A 21,487-nucleotide genomic window follows, 5' to 3' on the forward strand; every position below is an offset into this window, starting at 1 on the left:
CATGCTAGCCTGTTTATTAAATGAACCAATCAATATGAGCGGGCGCAGCCCTTTCTACGCTGCCTATTGTTTCTATTTTGGACATTTACATATAAATATTAAAACGCTTTTCACTCGTATAAGTATCCATTGTTACAGTATCTTTTTTATGATTTACAGAGCTTGACATGCTACCCTCCTGGAGCATCTGATATCACTTCAAAATCTGTTGTTTTTGTTTTGTTTTGGTTTGTTATTTTTGTTTTGTTTTTGTTTTTTGTTTTTTTTGGGAGGGGATCATGGGCTTTAGTTGTGTGTGCAAGTGGTTCTTGTTTTCTTTTTCCCAATTTTTACATGTATGATATGATTGTATCTTTAATTATTCTGTTTGCTACAATGTGTATGTAAATCCACTCGGTTTCCTGTTATATGTACTTAAATTTTGATGTCTCTTGACTTCTACAATAATTATTTACGCGTCTGTATTTTCTTGTCGATATCCATTACAATAAAAGTATTATAATTCTTTTCTAGAAATGGAAATTAACTTAGAATATTAAATATACTCTTACACTTATCATGCTGTGCTGAATCGGAACCGCAAAACCGAAGTCGACGGACATTGTGTATCATGCAGTTTGCTTCAGTCGACACTACAATCTAGTTAGGCATCTATGAGGTGAAGGTTAGTTGAAAACAAATGGGACAATAGATGTTTGTTTGTTGGGGTTTAACGTCCGAGCAGCAATATTTCAGCTATATTCAGACAATAGAAGATTTATTTAAAATGTTTTACGGTTGGTTCATATTTAACTAATTCATTCTCCATTCTCTGCAGGTAAATATTTGTTAAAATAGACAAAAAAAAAAAAACTTAGTTTTGAACTAATTAGACCAACATTACAACAGGAGGGAGTAACCAGTTTTAAACTTTTATGTCTCAAAATATGCAAGGACATAAAAAACAGACAGACATATCTGGTGATTTATATATATATTGATACAGGGAAGATAATAGAAACTTATAGAAGGGGCTGAAAAAAAATTCCCAACGATGTTAAAACTGTCAAATTTGCGATGCAAATTTTTGGCCGTTTCCTCCGCGGGACTCGAACTCGTACCGCTGTGGCATCTATGGCAACACCGCCTTGCACAAAGAAGTCCAGCGCCCTAGACCCGCGGAGGGAACGACCAAAAATTTGCGCAAATTTGACAGTTCTAACATCGTTGGGAATTTTTCAGACCCTTCCATAAGTTTCTATTATCTTCTGCATCAATTTGATCCGATGGAGCAGTGTAGCGAATAGAGTCGTCACATTCTGAAACGTTTGTATAATATTGATTTGTTGTCACATTCCTCTATCCTACATAATAAAACCTAGATGACCTGTCCCGTACTACCATACATCGTGTATTAAGTTACAGCCCTAGATTAATCCTACGAGGAGGAATGACCCGGCCAGAGAAAGCTATATTTTTTATAGTCTAGCTGGCCAAGTGGTTTAGGGCGCAGGCAGTGTTGCCATAGATGTCACAGCGGTACGAGTTCGAGTCCTGCGGAGGAAACGACCAAAAATTTGCATCGCAAATTTGACAGTTCTAACATCGGTGGGAATTTTTCAGACCCATATATATACACACACACTTTGATACATGCGTGGATTTAAAGGGTATTGACCCAGTGCATGCCCCCTCACCAGAACTGGGTAAAAAAAAAATTTTCAGCATGAACTTTCGTTTTCACAAATTCTACCCCCAAATATGTTCTGGTCTCACTATGCTCGGCCTTTAAAACTATTAACTAATGCTTTCTAATCTCAAACCCTGGGTTCACCCCTGGGATATAATATTAAAATAGATAAACTTGCACACTGGACCAAAAATCAAATAATGCTTATAATTGAACAGATGAATTGACAGATCTTTCCTAAATTTATATGCCCCCAAAATTTGAAAACAAAAATCTTGCAAATATAAATTTATTGTTCGTAACACTGAACCATTTTTAACAAAATACAGGTTTGTTGACTAATTAAGCTCACACGTGTTATCCCTCCCCCTTTAGGGGGCAGACTCCCACAAAATCAATAAAAAAATCAGAATCTCCCAAATAAAAAGGTAAGATTTGTGGGAGGTATTGCTTAAAATGACTATATTTTCTGTGAAGTAATTAACAACTGAATTCCTATATAAAAAATTTGCTTTTACATTAAAAATCTCCCAAATGAGACATTGTCAAAAGTGGAAATTCTCCCACATTAACTGTTCCAAAACTTTAGTTTACCAGGTAAGTAAGCTGATTGTTCAAATTAGTAAACTGACCAAGGTAAATATTTTTAAGAATATATTACAATATAAGTAAAAATTAATCAACAGGTGTGTGCTTTACAAAATATAATACATTTCAATCACAAATACACCACTTTTAGTAGACTTGTGAACAAATGTAAATTTCAATATCCAATGAAATTAAAAAAAAAATATGACATCTTGTAAAATACAGTAACCTAAAAAAATAATTAAAAAAAATAACACTGCAATGGTCATGACTATAACCTAAAAAATCTATCCATTTTTCTTTTGATATATAGCAAAATTTTTACAAAGATCCTAGTACCAGTTTTCAGTTTTTTTTTTCTGGAAACAAAATGCACAAAGAGATGATAACAGCAGTGGTAAAACTTTGATAAACAGATATCCCATATCATAGACAAAGGAGTCTTATTTCTGATATCACGGATAATTGTTCCCAATTTAATGATGACACAACAGAATTTTGTCCCATAACAATCACTACAGTCCTTGAACTGAACTGCACAACGATTTGATGGATCGGTGACCCTTGACTGATTGATAGCTGACGGATCTATGACCAACGACCGGTGACCGATCTGATCGCAGTTTTGTTATATAAAATGGTGTAAGATCTGTTTGAAATAAAAGAAATGTCAAATAAAAGTATAAATAGATGTTTAAGTCTATTACATTATGTAAATATGTGTAAAATTGACCAAAAAAAAACCAATAAAAACCGTAAAATACAGTTTTCGCTCTGTGGTCACATGATGCGATCACCGGTTTAATGGAACGGTTTGACAGATCGATGACTGACTGGAAACTGGTCAGTGACAGATGACCAATCACAATTTTTGTTGCACGGATCGGTTCAGGTACTGTATTTCATGCAATACATAGGCTGCATCCTTACAAAAATATATCCTATCAGAATATCAATGAATTGTAGAATCTGTTTGATCAAATGACAAAATTGCTGTTACATAAACCAGTTCTTTGCAGTTGTATAAAAAAATCAACAATATGATACATCACATGATATGGTGATACTTTCTGCCCTGTGACATAATTTATGTCATATGAGATAAATCTTCAAGATCATACTACTAAGAGTCAACCAACTGAAAATTAAATATCAACTAATTGTTAAAGGCATGAGCTAAACATGTAACCAATTCAGTGTATTTTTGCTGGTAATGGTATTGAACTTTGAAAATAAATTATTTTTTTTTCAATTAATCCAATCCTCTCACACACTAATTGGACTTATTAACAGAATAAGTGATCCCAGTAATTTTGGCTTTTATTCTAGAGCACCTTAAATGTACCAGAATGAGTTATCACATGGATTTCAAAGAGCACTTTGTAATTGCTTTGGATTTCATTGGTTGTTTGTCTAACACTATGCTACAAGTTGTCTTTTTCCACTTTATTATCTGTGTCCTTCCTGTTTTGTGTTTCATCTTTAAAATCACATGCCTCATTTTTGTAGTAAACTGACTTTGAATTCTGAAATGTTCAAAAAGTTGTCAATTACCATTAGACAATTTCCAAAGTAAAACTTGAAATATGTATATTGTGAAAAGATAGTAAAACCTGTCTTAACCAAACTTTTAATAATCAGAAACCTGTATAAACAAGGGATCTTTTACTTAAGGAGGTAGACCTAGAGTAAGGGACATAACTCATGAAATCACTGATATGTTTGTATCATATTCAATTTCACCAATGCCTCTCATGCTTTTGTTTGAAGCAGAATAAAATGAATCCAAGTTAATTAGATGCTTATATAAGATTGATGTAAAATGCTGGATACAAATGTTCCAATGATTTTTAAGAGTTCTGTCCCTTACCTTAGGTCTACCTCCTTAAACCTACATCTGAAAATGCACAGACCTCTCAATGGACTGAAAGCAATCCAATCAAGCTTCATGGTTATCAACACTTCATCCAAGTTTGAAAGATATTCAACAGAAAAAGAATATTCAGATATCAAAACAGTGAGGAAAGACATCCAGACTAATGAACAGTTACTTGGATGTACTAATAAAAAATGTTATACCTGCTGCACCTATGTTACACGACGAATAATTATAATATAATCAATACTCATAAATATTGAACCACAACTGTAAAAGATATGATTTTTCTAGGAAATTTACTTTTTTTTTACTTTAAATGTTTTGGAATTCAGAAATGTAAGTACGAACCTCTACATGTGCTAAATCTCCACCTTTACTTCTCGATGATCTCTTTTTAGCACACTGCAATAAAACAAAAGGAAGATTAATATTTCTCAAGTAGTTTTTAAGAAGTTATTTAAGCAAAATGTGAAACATAGAATTCATTTTCATAACTAGAGAAACTCAGCAATACTGTATTATGACCTGGTGATACTTTAAAACATGTATTCATATACATGTATCTATTGTAAATAAGTAATTTCCAAAAGGTCATAGAAAAGCAAATAATGAGCCTATGATCTTAAAATTCATAATTATAATATGTCATCAAGATTTCTTCACAGCAAGTACTGCCCAAAACATTTAGATTCCTAAATAAGAGACAACATAAAAAGGAAACATTCATTCCATAACAACCCCCCTTTTTACAAAAATATCATGTATGAAATGATCAAGTTTCCTTCTACGTCAGGGCTTGAATATGAGCATAAGAGCACTTCCTGATTATTTGCCCTATAGCTACTAAAAGATATAAGGGTTTTTGCTAGAACCATGTTTTATCTGAATCAATTTACACCTGATGCCTTTCCCAGATTTTATTCTGTTTCAACCCAACTTTGCCCATTTAAGCGAGGTTAAATGTCCCCCATACCCTGCCCAATTCTGCCCCTGTATGTATACTTACAATAGCTATAACAATAAATGCCATCAGTAGGACAGCACATATGACAACAATAACAATAATTAATGTATTCTGGTTTAGAATCTCTCCATCTACTTTTGATGTTTTTTGTGGCTGTGACTCTGGTTGGAATGTAATGACTGTCCTCACATCATCCTTTTCTGCTGTAATTGGTGTCCCATTAACATCAACTGTAAAACCTTTTCTAATCTAAAAATAAAATTTACAATCAAACTTTTAACAAGAATCAAAGATATTGCCGATCTAATTAATAACTGTTTGGTATGCTTTACAAAATTTCCATGCTCTTTTTCATTTCATTTTCCAGCAAGTTATATTGTCAATTCCAGAGAATGGAGTTGGTCTATCCTTGATTAAATGACCATTACAGGATGGAATTTTAAACTTCCTGATTAATTCATAATTATTTGAATCTAAGTTTGATAGAAAGTCTTATCTTAGCTAATTGTCACGTTACCTTTCTAAACAAGTTCAGGTGATAGCCATTTAATCCAGGTAAGACCAACTTTATTCCCTGAAGTTAACTATATCACTTGCTGTAAATGTTTTGTGAAAGACAGTGATGAGGGTGTTTTTATATTGTTCAGTGCATAGACAACATGATAAGAAAGATGCCTTTTTTAACTTTATTAATATTTCTTTTGAAATAGGTAATTAAGTACAAGACAAGGGAGATTTGAGTACCTAGAAATCAATCAATAGTTGGCCTTAATTTACAAACAATAATATGTTTCACATTAAGTAATGCTAATTTATTCACACTCAAACACTTCTGTCAAATTTAGTCATACAGTTAACAGATAGTGGATAAGCCAGGAACCTGTTCTCATGCAAAAGCAATACACCAAATATCTAAGCATTCTTTCCAATAGAAACGGAAAGATTTATAATGGAAATTTCCATTTTGTATTGTCCTAAAAAAATCACTAATTCGTACTGTAAACTGGTAGTAGATATTAAGCAGGGAACCTGGAAAGGGGTGACACAATACAAGTCATCATGCGAAAGCAATATACCAAAAATATTCAAGCATTTCCTCCAATAAAAGCTGAGAAATCTGTCGCAGAAATGTGTAACAGACCGACAGACAAGGTAATCGTAATACCTTTTTGTAAAGTGTCAACTCTAAAAATATACCTGACTTTCCAATGCATTGACATGAGATGCTACTAACATATCTGAGGCCGAGGATGTGGATTCAAGTTCTACATCTATATCTATACTTCCTTTTCTTATCTAAAATATTTAAAGACAATTCACTAAAAATGCAAGTAGAAAAGAAACAAATTCATATTTTCAAATAGATTTAAAATGTTGTAGGTAGATTTTTAAAAGCAATATTTTTGGGATGAAAATCTGGTTTAAGGAAAAATTATAATTAATATTTCATTAATCTTAAATCTACATCTAGAATTCTCTTAAAACTTAAATGTGGATCTGTCAGATTTTTAAGATCCAAGAATTAAAGATATCCTCAGTATTTAAGATAACTTGCTACTTCCCGACCATCCACGAAACTAAGCTATGCAACATTATAACTCTCAACCACAGGCAACTTGTTGATTTACACATTTTGAAATTAGCAGTCATAGAAACCTTGAGACATTATGTTGATAACAACTGTGAAAGAACTATTGTTCGTGGGGTACCAATTTTCATGGGAAGGTCAAACCACAAAATTTGGTTCCAATAAAAAGTAGATTCCCATTGATGTGTATACTGAAATCTTCAAAACCACGAACTAAAGAATCCACAAACTTGTGATTCTTCCCTGATCCAGGAATTAAAAATTACAAAATCATTCATTAAAAAAACATTGAAACATGAATTGGACAATGAGTATTCTACATGTACTTACCATAATAGTTTTGATCAAATCTTTAAAATCACTTGATATATGTAAAATGGCATCTAAAATTAATCTGAAATAAAAAATTACTCCTTATGTTATTCGTTAATTGTGAACAAACGTATTGTACTAGTAACTATAATTTTTAATATTCAATTGACTGATATAGTTTAACCTCAAATGGCAGAAATTTCATGCATTTCTGGCGAGAACTATTGACCAATCGAACAGACTAATACATCAGGCTGAGGCTGGTCTAAATTGTGCTACCTCAAAGAAGCAAAAGGCCATAGGTATATATCTATATGTCACCCCATTCGAACACTCAGAGCCAACCAGTCCTCACTCCACCTCTTAAATACAGCTACTTGACAGAGAAGCAGTGACTACCAATTATAAAGTCTTTGATGTGACTTGGCTGGAGATTGAACCTAACTCCTCCCACACTTGAGGTAAACATGCTACCCTGAGACCATCTAGGTAGTTGTATGTTTAAGATGTACAGTTTTAATAATTAAGTGTTAAAGTTTTTTTATATCTCTGATGGCACAAATTCAAAGCAATCAAAACTTAGCATGACCTTGAAAAACTCTTAACAAGCTCACTAAAAGATCCCACTTTCAAGTCGATTTAAATCTTGATAAAGAGTAATCAAGGGAACCAAGATTCTAAAATAACCAAAATAATATTTATTATTACGTATTAAGTTGTGTTAAACACTTGTCAGTTAATCTCTCATAACTGAGAACTGACATGAATTATCTGCATTGCTACAGATCTAAATCTGATCACTAATCTTCATATTTGACAAAATTTCATCAAAATCAAATGAGTGTTTAAGGTCGAAGCCTGCAATAACAGAATACTAAGGTATATGGAAGGACTGATGAACAGACAGATGGGCAGACAGGGAGAAAATGATCCTTATAATACCCCTAACTTTGTTTCCAGAAGCAGAAATACAATATTGACATGTTGGCTAGTACTCCTTGTAAAGGCCCTTCAGTAACTACAACTCACTGGCACAAATCCAGGACTTCAGGTTGGGATGGCAAGTACTCCTTGTAAAGACTCTTCAGTAACTACAACTCACTGGGGCGAAGCCAGGATTTCAAGTTGGGATGGCAAGTACTCCTTGTAAAGGCTCTTTAGTAACTACAACTAACAAGAGCATATCCAGGATTTCAGGTTGGGATGGCAAGTAATCATTGTAAAGGCTCTTCAGTTACTACAACTCACTGGGGCAAATCCAGGATTTCAGGTTGGAATGGCAAGTACTCCTTGTAAAGGCTCTTCAGTAACTACAACTCACTGGGGCAAATTCAGGATTGATTTCAGGTTGGGATGGCAAGTACTCCTCATAAAGGCTCTTCAGTAACTACAACTCACTGGAGCAAATCCAGGATTTCAGGTTAGTGGGGGGTAATACTTTAAATCCCAAGCAAAGTGAGACAAAACAAATTTTGAGGGTAGAATTTGTGAAAAATCAAGATTACATGCAAAACTTTTTTGTCTAATTTTAGTGGGTGGGGGGGGGGGCAAATGCCTGGCAAGCCTATCTTTGAATCCATTGCCTGACTCATCATATTACAAATACATAAGTTACTCACTTTCTAAAGTTTTCCTCCTTGCCTTTAACAAATGCATCATAATCTTCAGTGAACTTGAAATTTACCATGGCATTCTTTGTTGTGTTTCGTTCTGGAAAAAAAAATCATCAAAAATTAACTTAATGTGACATACCTTCAATTCATATGTAAATCAAAGCACTCATGTACTGTGTAAACTAATACTGAAAGACATAAATACAAATTACAGAGAAAAAAAAGTTATTAAATTGAAAGAAAGAGCTTTTGTTCAGATACTTGCATAACTATTTAAGAATTTTTTTTATGCCGTGTCAATTTTGACCTACAATTTTAACTGACAAAAAATGTTAAAAATCAATGAATGAAAGGCATGACAGACTGAAGGAAAATGTAGCATCTCTTTTCTTTAAAACATTTCTTTAGAACTAGTTAATTCCTTAATTTTTTTTTTAAAATTACATGGTTCACAAAGTATAATAAAATTTGAATTCAAAACTTATTTTTCCACTTTGCTTTAAATAAATAAATCATCTGTATCAAAATAAAAACTCAGAAAATAGAAACAATGTTATTAAAGTTCACTGAAAGATACCACAGCTCCCCATCACAGTAAGTACACGGTCAAAATATAAAATAGTCAAAGAGGGAGTTAAGTCCTTTCAGTCTGAAATCCAATCTAATGGTATGGCATTACTATAAAAAGCCGCCATCAAAATATCCAGTTACTGTGATAAAAAGTTGCACAAAAAACTGTAATGAAAAAGTTGAGGACAGATGAACAGACTGCCATGATGAACACCATGATCACTATTAAATTATAAAACCTCCCATGTAATGAGAATTATAAATGTTAATACAATAAGTCTGTTAATCCTACCATTAATTATACTGATAAAAATAGTAACATTTCACTAAAGAGCTCTTTAGAGTTATCTTTCTTTGAACACAAATTAAATGAAAATCAACAATAATTCAATTTACCACAATTTAAATTCACTCCAGAGTTAACAACACTCTTCAAGGTTCCTCTTATAGGGTTTCCTATTCCATCAACACACCAACATTGCTGTCCATTCAGGGCACACTGCTGAGGGGAAAAATCTCCAATCTCATCACATACAGGCATGTACTGTAGAGCTAAAGCCTTAGACTCTTGAACATGTAAGTATATTACTGATGTTCTTTTCAGCTGACAAACTGGAATCACTATTAGAAATAAACAACATCTTAATTTCCTGAATATAAAACAATGACAACTTTAGTTCAGATATACAATAAAGGAACAAATCCTCTGTCTACTTCTGTTTTTGATGGAATATTGGGCAAAAATACCATCTAAATAATATTTTCTGATTCCCCACACAATGTTATTGTGGATGGCAAAAACCAAAAATAATTATAAGAAAAAATTCAAAAGGCAAAGAAAATCAAACCTACTGATTTCACCCTTCAGCATAATATTCTATTCAATGCTGAACAAAATTAATTTAAGTAAATGAACAAAATATTTTAAAAAAAGTGAAATGTTTGTAATATTTTTAACAAGGCTGAAATAAAATAATAAAGCACCAAATCTCAACCTAATTTCAGTTTAAAGTACCTGCTTTACAATCAACTTTCTGTCTGGTAACTGGATCAAAGAACATTGGTGCACAGCTACATATGTCTACCTGACACAGGGCACCAGGAAAACTTTCGCAGGAAGGAGAAACACATGTGTTTTCACACATCTTAGGCTGGGAACCAGCACATACATGACCTGAGTAAATTAAAATCAAAATCACTCAATTTTGTCGTTTGTGGCAACATTTAAATTTCATTTCAATGTTTTCAAGGAGTAGCTAAAATGTCTTGATATAAAATTCAATATAACAGATTATCAATTAAAAAGATCTATTGTGTCTAATTGCAAATGTGTCCCAGATAAAAATACAAGATTGTACACATCTTATGCTTAGTGTCAAGTCACCTGACTAATTTAAAGTTTTATTGAGAATGTCAAACAGAAAATTACGATATAGTGGAACAGTTAGATCCTTTCTTTAATAATGAGTGATGGTAAAATATTTTCAAAATAGCAGTAATTCCATGTCCTATGTACAAATGTCCTTTCTATGTTTTACAGCTTTTTAGTTCAAATACCCGTACATCTTACCTGCACATTGTTCCAAGTACCCGTACATCTTACCTGCACATTGTTCCAAGTACCCGTACATCTTACCTGCACATTGTTCCAAGTACCCGTACATCTTACCTGCACATTGTTCCAAACACCCGTACATCTTACCTGCACATTGTTCCAAACAATCATATTTACTAGGGAAGTATAAATCGGGACCCTCACAAGTGGTGTACAAAAATTCATCACATTTTAAGGATAAGGGATTATAAGCATATCTTGTTTTTGGATTTCCACATCCAAGATGGCCACCATGGCCTCTGTGGTCCTGATGACTTGGTTTTCTACTAGAACATCTATCAACTGAAATAACAAACATCTTATATTAGAATGAATTAATTGGTGTTAGTAAGGTCTGAATAAATGATCAAAGAATCAAAGTTTCCAAGATTCCATATCCAAAATGGACACCATGCACCCAGAAGTACATTACCCCAGTCTGACACATTATTCTAACCTCCATGTCAAACAGACATCATTTTACCTCCAATACAGCACATGCTTGGCAGAGATGGTAATAAATTCAATAATTGCTTATTAAGTTTACTGGGGATAAAATCAAGTAAATAGTTATTTGCAACTGTCAAATCAAGATTGACTACAACAAATCTTTAAGTACTATGCAGTTCTCTCCATTCCAGCATTACTGCTGAATTTATCTGTGAAAACACACTAACGTTTCTTTAAGAAATGCATCAGAACATGTCAAAAATCATTATCGAAAGAAGACAATGGAAAGAAAAAATTGCGATGGATTTGCTAAAGTTCTAATGAAACATTTGCTGTAACATCAAATATCATTTGATGACATGGTAAATTCAGGGTGTTGATTTCACTGTTCCAACTAGGTTTTAAAATTGATTTCTTGTACTATATCACAAACATTACAAGAAAAAGAAAAAAAAACAAGCAAACTTTTTTTACTGGTAAACATACCTCCACATGTTAAAGGCCTGTGATCCTTATCCAAAAAGGTTATAGAGCAGTTATTACAGGGGTCAGGGACACACATTGCATCAGGATGACCTTCACACTTGACCTTCCGACATGAACTGATACATGGTGTTGGGGAATTTCCATTTAAACACACTGTGAACATAAAAGATCAACAAATATTATATTATGTAATGAAATAAAATTTGGAAAAAAGATCACAAGTTTTTTTGGGAAAATTAAACACACAAATACAAATATTTTGCAAATTTACTAGCTGATATGAAGTCCTAGAAATGTATGTTTACTACTCTGATTTTTATACATGTTTTTCAGGAAAAATTTTAAGTCCTAAACATTTTTTTCTTGTTGTTACAAACATCTGAAAACAATATTGTACATGTATTAACTTTCATGGTTGCTAATTTTTGTGGATTCTGTCAAGTGAACATATATATCTACATGGGTACAATATATTAATTTTCACAGTTTCAAAAAATAGTAAGCTTTTTATAGCTTAAAAATGATGCAGGTATTATTTAAATCATATATCATAAGTCACAGAATCATATTCACAAAAAGATGTCTTCTGTTCTTTCAATTTTTCAATATAATGACTTCATAATCTAGAATCACACATTTACCAGCTAGGGTGTCATAAGTTATAATGGATTAACTAAAACCTTTCCTACTGATCCTTTGTACATACACAAAGAAACTGTAGCTGGTAAATTTTGTTACCAGATGTTTTATAACAATGAATATCATTTGTCAATAATCTGTTGCTAACTTGGTGGAATAACTTTTAGATTTTTCGTAGAAACACTATCAGTATGGCACATACCTGCCTTCTGTAAGTCTCCAATGCTATTACCTGAAATATCAATTCAAGTTCAGCATAATCAGAGATATATGTAAATTTAACAAAGCATCTTCTTACGTGAATACTTTTGCTAAACACTGATGAGTTATAGCGAGTAAAACACTTCACTTCAGGGGATAGAGTTGGATTTTCCTTGATTAAAAGACATTTACCAGTTGAAATGTCATAAATAGTAAAGAGCCTGTCCATGTAAAAATCAGGCAGATATCTTATGCCAGAAGTTTTGCATAAATCCTTTAATACTTTACTGAGCTCCAATTATTTATGTTTGTAATGTTAATTGATGCCCCTTAAGGGCCCATGGATGGCTGAGTAAACTTTTGTTTTTTGGTAATAAGGTACCCAAAAGAGACAAAGAAGGGATTGAGAAAAAAAATACTACACTAGAATTACATACTGTCAAAAGAACTGCAATTTCCTGATCCGATTCTAATTGAATCTTTAACATATGCTCCACTGTTGACATCTACACACCAACAAACATGACCAGCACACTGCTCTTCATAGAAAGTTCCTTTCATATCACATATTGGCTGGTAGTACTTCATATCAGTTATTAATTGGGTTTTCACTGAAATGACATAAAACAAGTTGAATTTGTCATTTCAGACAATTATGAGTAAAATTGATATGGTAATTTTGGTGTTTTAATTGAACAAGCAACATTTTTACCAATGATGCTTGAATGTTTTCCTTTTCAGCCTGTCATATTAAGTATGTGTATACTTTGGAAATTTTTACTACAATGTACTGGATTCTGAGTTGGTAACTTGCATTAGCATACAAATATCAAACCCTTTATGTTTGATTCTACAGTGTGGAGTTACTTTGGCCAATTTCACATTATGTCATAAAATTTCAAAAAATAACCAGGTGTTTTTTTTTTTCATTTGATGATGGAATTTAAAAAAAAAAACAAAAACAAAACCAACTAGATAAACTGTGAGTAATTAAGACTCACCAAACGATATCCCCTGCTTCCAACGTGGTCAAATTATAAATAAAAATGTAAAACAGAAAGTAAATATATCACCCCATACAACATTTATAAGATACAAACTTATTCCCTTACAGCATGATCTGCCTCACTGCCGAAGTCCAGCACGTAATTTACATTAACAGTGCATGACAATTTAAACTTACAGTAGCATTCAGCAAAAGTATCGTTGTAAGCTAGACATATAGAATTATCTTGGCAGGACAATTTCTGAAAAAAAAAAGGACCAAGGATTAAAATTTGTAGCTATTTGGTACTGCTTTTTATATCAATAAAAAATGCAGTTATATTCTGATACTTTGATAACTCAACCATTTGTTTATATAGCGAATGCAATTATGATATTCACAGGATACAGTTGGTCATTTTTTTGACAAAAAACCCAATTATCTGATGAACTTCCTCTTGTATTTAATTGAACCATGGAACTGAAACTTTCTAACAGACATAGACTGAAATACCTATGGAATGATAGAAAGTTTAGTGTCCTTTAATGTTATTATAATAGTTATATACTCAAAGAACCAACTATATTCCCTGAACAGCATTATTGTATAAGCTGTAACATGGTAGTAGACATATCATTTCATCTATTTCTTGATCAAATAAATAATGCCAATATTTGTGCCACATTATATCACAATATGTAAATTTCAAAAAGATCGTTGCATTATATACAAACTTTTTTCTTTTATGACTTGAGTCCATTGGTCTCCTTTGCCGTTGAATAACCACTTTCCCTTTTCAATCAGGTTATTGTTATTAAAGACGTGACCCTTATAGCACATGCCCAAATTAAGGTCACCAGAAGTCACATGCATACGAATTCAACTACCGGTAGGTTGATTTTTTGTCTTGCAAGACAATAAATATACAGGCACCTATTTCATGTACTTAATGCATTTTATTTGTCGATATCAAATGAAATTATACAGGAAAAGTACAATTTAGTAGAAATAATTCAAGGTTAGGGCATATTTCAACAGAAACAAAAATTTATGAAAATGACAGCTAATGCAGCTTTAAGCAAATGAAATCCAGTACATGTACATACATTTTTTTAAACCATCTCTTGTTCTGTTATAACATTTTAGAGCAATTATTTGCTCAATGCCAACCTTATTTAAACTTTAAATTATCATAACTTTACTGAAATGACATGTGTTTAGTAGGTAAACCTAGGGTAAGGGAAACAACTCTTGAGATCAATGATTTGTTTGTATCATATTCAATTTCACCAAAGCCTATCAAGCATTAAATTGAAACTGAATGAAATCAACCCAAGTTACTTTGATGCTTAAATGAGACCGACGTAAAATTATTAAGACAACTGTAAAGATGATTTGTACGAGTTATGCCCCTTAGCCTAGGTCTACCTCCTTAAACATTCAAACAAAATACCATATTTTGGTGTGTATAGTGCGCAGTGCAATTTTGAAGGTCTAAACATGTGAAAAAAGTTTTTAGACTTAGGTTGCAGTAAAAAGACAAAAAAAATCGATATTTTGCACTTGATCGGCCAATTTATTTACCTTGATGCGGTATTTCCTATGAAAATGTGAAAGAAAGAAATTTCTATGCAGACTAAAACATCATGTAAAATCAGTAGCTACATATATTGGATAATTTTAATTTTGAAACATGATAAAATTGACACAGAATGTATGAAATGGCTTCTAAAACAAAATCAAAAGTAGGAAAAATTGGAAATTTTCGGTTTTGCTTGTAACTCAAATTTCACAATTTTGCATTTAAAAACATACTTTTAAGAAAGAAAATTGTAAGAAACAATCAAAATAAGTATCAGAATAATCATTTTCAGCTGTAAAACATTTGATAAGGAGGGTTTGACCAAAAAGGGGATTGGTTAGTTTTTGGTTTTTAGTTGTTACATATCAATTTCTAACCATGCTTTATAAGGCGGAAATAATGTACAACCTTTGTTTGAAACATGTTATTATGTCATTTAAACATGATTTGAAGAAAATATCACTAAAAATTTAATACTTAAAGATGCATTTGATGATTAGATCACATTTCTTTCAGTATGTAACATTTCACTTCCAGTTTGTTTGTTTACATTACGCAATGTCTTTTCAAGTACTAAATCTTTTATTATTTGGCCATTTCTTATGTATTGATGTATAATATGCCCCCATATTCTGGAAATAATTTCTATGTAAAAATGTGCGCATAATACACACCAAAATATGGCACATATATAACAGCTCCGAAATTCCTATGAAGAGATCTTATCTAAAAGTTGGTAAAAAAAAAAACTTCCTTTATAACCTACTTACCTGACAGGCAGATGGTATATTTGTCCTATTACCTAAAATAAAAAAAAAGTGAACTGATTGATCAATTAATTCTGATAAATTACATACTATTGAAACACATATTTCAATCATTTTAGGACAAGAACTTTTGATCAACTGAACTCTTTTTATACTATTCCTAAATTTTGTGTTAGATTTTTTTTTTATTATGTTAGCTCATAGAAGTAACAGCCCAAAGGTTAGCTATCATTCCACTCTGCAGCTTCATAATTCTGATCCATAGCCATCCAATCATCACTCTATCTTTAATATGTGGCTGATTTGGGGTGTACTTGGTGGAGCCGCAGTGACTACCAATTTTTAAAGTCTTTGGTATGACGCATGCAGCCAGTGACTGAACCTTGGACCTTCCAAACTCCAGGCAAACATACTACTTTAAGACAACTGAGGCTGTTTAACCTAAGGCAAATTAAGTAATGAATATAAATTAATCAGTTGAACATTTTAATTAAGAATCTGTCTTGTCTAACACATATTTGAGCCATAAAACATATAATATTTTTTAAACTTGGTGTAGTTTTGGAAGCTGTTACTCATTTTCATATGAATTGTCAATTTTCAATAATCATTTGCTCTTTAAAAAATCCTACATGTCGATGGACATCCTTACCGCATGACAAATAACACTGGTTTTCTGTTAAAAATCTATTACTGTTCCCCTGACAACCACCATAAACAAACTGTTCACACTGTCCTGATGATATATTATAGAACCACATTGGGAAGTAGCCATAACACAGTCCAGGATCAGGGAAGGAAATACACTGGTCAGGTACACCTGATAAAAAAATAATAGTATCATATTATCATGCGACCTCTATTTCAACTTGCATTTAACAATTCTGTGTCTTTTATGATATAATACCTTCAGTTTGAAATTTAGAAAAAATAATCAATTTGCAATGTTTATTCACAGCTTACATTAGGACAATTTAAGTAGTTATCAGGTATATCATAGAAAATTTACCGTAAGTAACATACTAAACTTAAGGAAATAGAGTTGGCTTTCCCTTGATAAAATGACCATTCAAAATGTCTAGGAGTTATCTCCCTTTGAAGCATTGTGCCCGAGTGCCTTCTTTGTTGAACATATCTTCCTCAATAGAGCAAAGAGAAGAGGATGACATCTAGTATCAAACTCAAGAAAAAATCCACATTAATTAATGTGTGTTTTTCAAAGGCTTCCTCTCTACAAGGAAAACTTCTTGCAAAGAATATGTGCAAATTATTGATCTGACATGTGCTAATATCTTCCCTTCTCATAGTGTTAGTGCATTCCTAGTAAACAATATCTCAGAAGAAAAGTGCCAAAATAAAAAAACTTCAAATTTCTGAGAAGAAATGTTGAAAATAATTTTAAAAATACACAATAATAGGGAATAAATTCCTATCATTCCTATCCTGAATTTTATATGGAATGGTACTTAAATATCTGTATATGACTAACAGTAAGTTGAAATCTTCTTATCAAGTGTACAGTAAACCACCTAAGGAAGTTAATCAGATAATCAATGATACCTGAAGTTAACTATGTTATTTGCTATAATATCATTTCAATAGTAACACTTCAATCAACTCTTCATAGATAAGTCATCTCCGACATAATTAAATTCTATTCTATTCTGGTTTTTGACCTAGCAATATAATTATACTATTTTTTTAATATTCAAATAATTATTAACATCACTGCATTTTTATCTATCATAACTTTGGGTATAAATTAATCAGTAATTAGAAATATGATTCACCTTGACCATTAAAAAATATTTTAAACTGAAATTTCTTCTCAACCAACCACATCTTGTATATATACCTTGTATACATCCCCTTTCACAGGCCTCAATAGTCAGAAAGTTGTTAGCATTACCATGGCAACCATCTCGGAACAAAAACGGTTCACATTTTCCAGTCACTTGGTTGAAATAAAACCTATTGACGAATGGCTTACTGATGCACTCACCAGATACTGGGGGAAGTTTACATAACTCTTGAGATTTAACTACAAAATAGAACAATCAATATAAAATTCTGGAACTCTAAAATCAAGATAAGGAAAAAATTGAAAAAGGTATACACCACTATCTAGAAAATGTCTTCAACTCGATCATGATCATTTCTAATTTATTTTATGATGATGTACAGTAATACATAACCTAATTCTACAGGACCGAAGAAATTGCACAGTTTATCAAAGCAAGTGTTTGGATAACAGTAGGGTAAAAATGCTTTGAAATTGATATGAATGGTCTTCAGAAGAATGGTAGTGTCTCCAGTTAATGCAGGGTTTGATTAGGATAGGTTTCAATGTACAAACACTCATATAGTCTAATGAATAAAATGCCTGAAAATGAACTTCATGCAACCACAGGAGGGGTAACACTTATACCCGACACCTTTTGATGTGTATGAAATTGTTCTAACAGTAAATAAAATTGGAAAATTTTTGAATCTCTTCATATATCCAAAACCATACAAAGAAGACCAAATATTGGCTACACATTATACTAAAAAAGTACTTTTTAGAAACAGTTTTCCGGGTGCCTGCCATGGAGTTTAAAATTTGACTTCTTCTTAAAGTTAGTTCCCTTTGATGAAATGTAGGTTACAAAGATTTTGTGATGAAAATGACTATGTTATTTAAACTACTGATTATATAATTCACACATCTGACCTGTTTATGATCAACATGCCTCATGGATTTGAAATCAACCAGACACTTAATTTTTTTCTCAAATTACCCTCATAGCATGTTTTTGTTTTGTCAAACTGGATTAGGTTAACATCCAGGAAGCAGGAAACTAATTACAGAAATCTGTATTATTCTTATTCTGATTCTACAAAAGGCTGTAAATTGTCAAAACATAAAACACAGTGAATACTATCTGAACTGAACCATGAATAATCTGAAAACCTGTCTAAACCAGACACCATTAAAATATCCCTTTTTATTAATTTAAATGTATTTTAAATGTTGGTATACCAAATATCTGTCTAAACTGAATGAATTTTAAAGTCCAAAAGGAGTTCATTTCAACAGGTTTCATTTTAATTACAAATTCACACAACACTTCACTTATATACCTGTAACTAGAAATTATTGAGATGGAATCCATCTCTGTGGGCTCTGCCGTGGCAAGTAAGCCATATATACCTTGAGTCCTTGAGGTCAAAGTTCAAGGTCATAGACCATAATCCATGGTACATATTGTCTTTAGGTGATCTACCCACACACCAAATATTTAAAGCCCAGATCAAAAGACAAAAAAGTTACAGCTCGGACACAAGTGTAATGGATGGATGAACATACAGAGTGATCACTATAGGTCACTATCTGTGGCAAGGCCATAATTATAAATAAAATGATAAAAATGAAAAGCAAAAAAAAAAAAAAAAAAAAAAAAAACCAATGTGTCAGTAGAACAAGAAATGCCCTATCAATAAGTTCAGCTGTCACTTCCCTTAACAAGCGATAAATGGTAAGAACTCCACACCAAAAATCTAAACTTATCCATAGAAAAATATGAAGTGGATGATTAACCCATCAGGTTAAAGTTCAAAACAAATATTCTAATCATTCCAATGAAATGTTTTCCAGTCATTAAAAAGCTATCAAAACTATTGAACATTAACCCATTTGAGTACTCTAAAATTTTCAAGCGTTGCTAATTTTTGTAGATTAAATCTGTCAAATGAATATTATGTTCAATGGTACCAATTTTTGCATTTTCAAATACGATTAGAGTTACAATGTTAAAAATCAGTTTCACTTGTACTATTTTTTCCTGTGTCACTGTTCCCTGCAAAAATAGCAAAAGTTAGTATAGTACCGAAAATATGTTTACAGTATAAGAAACAGCCTTGAACTGTTAAATATGAGGCATAACAATATTACTAATACCTTCAACAGGATCATGACAAGTTGTACAACCTTCTACACCAAAACAACATTTCTTTCCCGGTGAACAATCCCCATCTCTGTTACAGTTCTGAAGACAATTCCCGGAATTATTCAACTGAAAAATGGCAGGACAAACAAACTGTCCAAGGGTACCTAATGTTGGCACACTCTGTTGTAAGAATTTTTTCTCCCCACCATCCTCTGTGATTTTTTGTAGCAATAAAACATCATCAAGAGCAAGAGTTGAGATTCTCTGTGAGTTATCTCCCTTTGAACCACCAGGTGGAGGTGCACCCAATGAGAATGAGTTCGCTTCTAGAATTGGTGGGTTGGTTGTATCCATCCACATCGGCATAATGGCTCCCATTGGACCATTGTGTGACAATTCATAATCTAACCATGGTGGGTTGGTGGTATCCATCCATGTTAAAGAAGGTCTGGCATTCATAAGGTCAACTCTTAGTTTATCACAATGTGTCATTCCTGACAAAAAAAAAAGAAAAGTAAAATTTTAGTTTCTTACTTAAAGATATTGGTTTAGTCATACAAAGAAAATGCAATGCTAGAGGTCACAATGTTTGGCTAGCTGTTTACTCACTTATAATGCCATACCACCTGGAGCAATTCCCACTCCTTTCTCTTAAAAATATTTTAGAAAAAGGTCAAATAATAGGACTAGTCTAAGCCTGCTTCTTCTACTCATTTCCATTTAAATTACTTTTGTATGATAATAAACCAATCTATGCACTCCATATATTAAAATACAATAATGAAAAAAAAGGCTGATGAAAAAAAAGAAAAATATTCCAATAGTTTAAACTGACACTTTTGTCAAAATGATATGCACTAATTCAAAAGCTGCATGATATTAAAAATAAAACTTATTCAGGGTGTGATCAAACATCTATCATCCTTAGGGAGTAACTGAATGTGCACTTCTTTATCATTGTGTAATAATCAAATTTCTGTGAGTGGTTTAGAACTTTTTCATGAATTTCATCATTTCTACAACTTGTATGATTTAGAAATTGTCTCATCTTGATTTTGAATATTTCTGTTTATCTTGATAGCAAAAGTTAAATTTCAACATGCTCTTTTTAACACTGGCATATCAAAAGTCATGATTTTATTTGTCTAAATTGGAAAAATATTTTCAACATCTTCTACCTGAAGGAGGATCTATATTTATTAAATGATCCAGACCAAACAGCAGTAAATTTTTTTTCAGAGGATGAATAAAGCTTCTTCACAATATGCATACCTGCATAGCAATCATCCACCTTACGATTCATATAATCATAAAATTCTACTGCACAATCATTGCATGGGTCAATACGACAAACTGCATTAGCATTACTTGGGCAAATGGCATGTAAACAGAGTCGAGCATCACAACATTTCATTGCCTTTCCAGAAGTTCCACAACCTGTAAAATTAAAATGCATAAATGTTTAGTAATTACTAGACATTCAATTAATGAAGTTTTCATGGCAATTTTATTTTGGCAATTTTTGAGGTCAGATTAGTTTTGTAATAAAGATGTCAAAAATAATTTCTTCATAGAAGATTTTTGAAAAAAATATAAATTCGAAACAACACCAATGTGGATAGAATAGCAATATCAGTAATAAATTGAAAATTTCCAAGTTTACTTTAGACA

The 21,487-nt window shown here is 32.2% G+C and overlaps 1 protein-coding gene across 3 annotated transcripts in view; it reads right to left on the reverse strand.

The window, feature by feature from the left end:
• Positions 1 to 1,942: 1,942 nt before the first annotated feature.
• LOC148612341 (uncharacterized) overlaps positions 1,943 to 21,487 on the reverse strand; it is a 36,102-nt gene continuing 16,557 nt past the window's right edge. The window contains exons 9-26 of one of the 3 annotated variants that reach the window (XM_088593678.1): positions 21,089 to 21,253; positions 19,828 to 20,310; positions 17,743 to 17,928; positions 16,540 to 16,707; positions 15,891 to 15,922; positions 13,737 to 13,800; positions 12,991 to 13,164; positions 12,555 to 12,584; positions 11,714 to 11,866; positions 10,886 to 11,080; positions 10,199 to 10,357; positions 9,580 to 9,804; positions 8,620 to 8,710; positions 7,019 to 7,082; positions 6,298 to 6,396; positions 5,143 to 5,349; positions 4,485 to 4,538; positions 1,943 to 3,783 (exon numbers count right to left, since the gene is read on the reverse strand). In XM_088593678.1, the coding sequence (XP_088449804.1) occupies positions 3,682 to 3,783; positions 4,485 to 4,538; positions 5,143 to 5,349; positions 6,298 to 6,396; positions 7,019 to 7,082; positions 8,620 to 8,710; positions 9,580 to 9,804; positions 10,199 to 10,357; positions 10,886 to 11,080; positions 11,714 to 11,866; positions 12,555 to 12,584; positions 12,991 to 13,164; positions 13,737 to 13,800; positions 15,891 to 15,922; positions 16,540 to 16,707; positions 17,743 to 17,928; positions 19,828 to 20,310; positions 21,089 to 21,253 (2,651 nt within the window). In that variant the 3' untranslated portion in view covers positions 1,943 to 3,681. Of the gene's footprint in view, positions 3,784 to 4,484; positions 4,539 to 5,142; positions 5,350 to 6,297; positions 6,397 to 7,018; positions 7,083 to 8,619; positions 8,711 to 9,579; positions 9,805 to 10,198; positions 10,358 to 10,753; positions 11,081 to 11,713; positions 11,867 to 12,554; positions 12,585 to 12,990; positions 13,165 to 13,736; positions 13,801 to 15,890; positions 15,923 to 16,539; positions 16,708 to 17,742; positions 17,929 to 19,827; positions 20,311 to 21,088; positions 21,254 to 21,487 lie in introns of all 3 variants that reach the window. The other 2 variants (XM_088593677.1, XM_088593676.1) reach the window with 2 other exon arrangements.

Source organism: Perna viridis, chromosome 7, assembly GCF_037379345.1.
Source record: "Perna viridis isolate PV_CMFRI_1.1 ecotype Kerala chromosome 7, ASM3737934v1, whole genome shotgun sequence".
Lineage (NCBI taxonomy): Eukaryota > Metazoa > Mollusca > Bivalvia > Mytilida > Mytilidae > Perna > Perna viridis.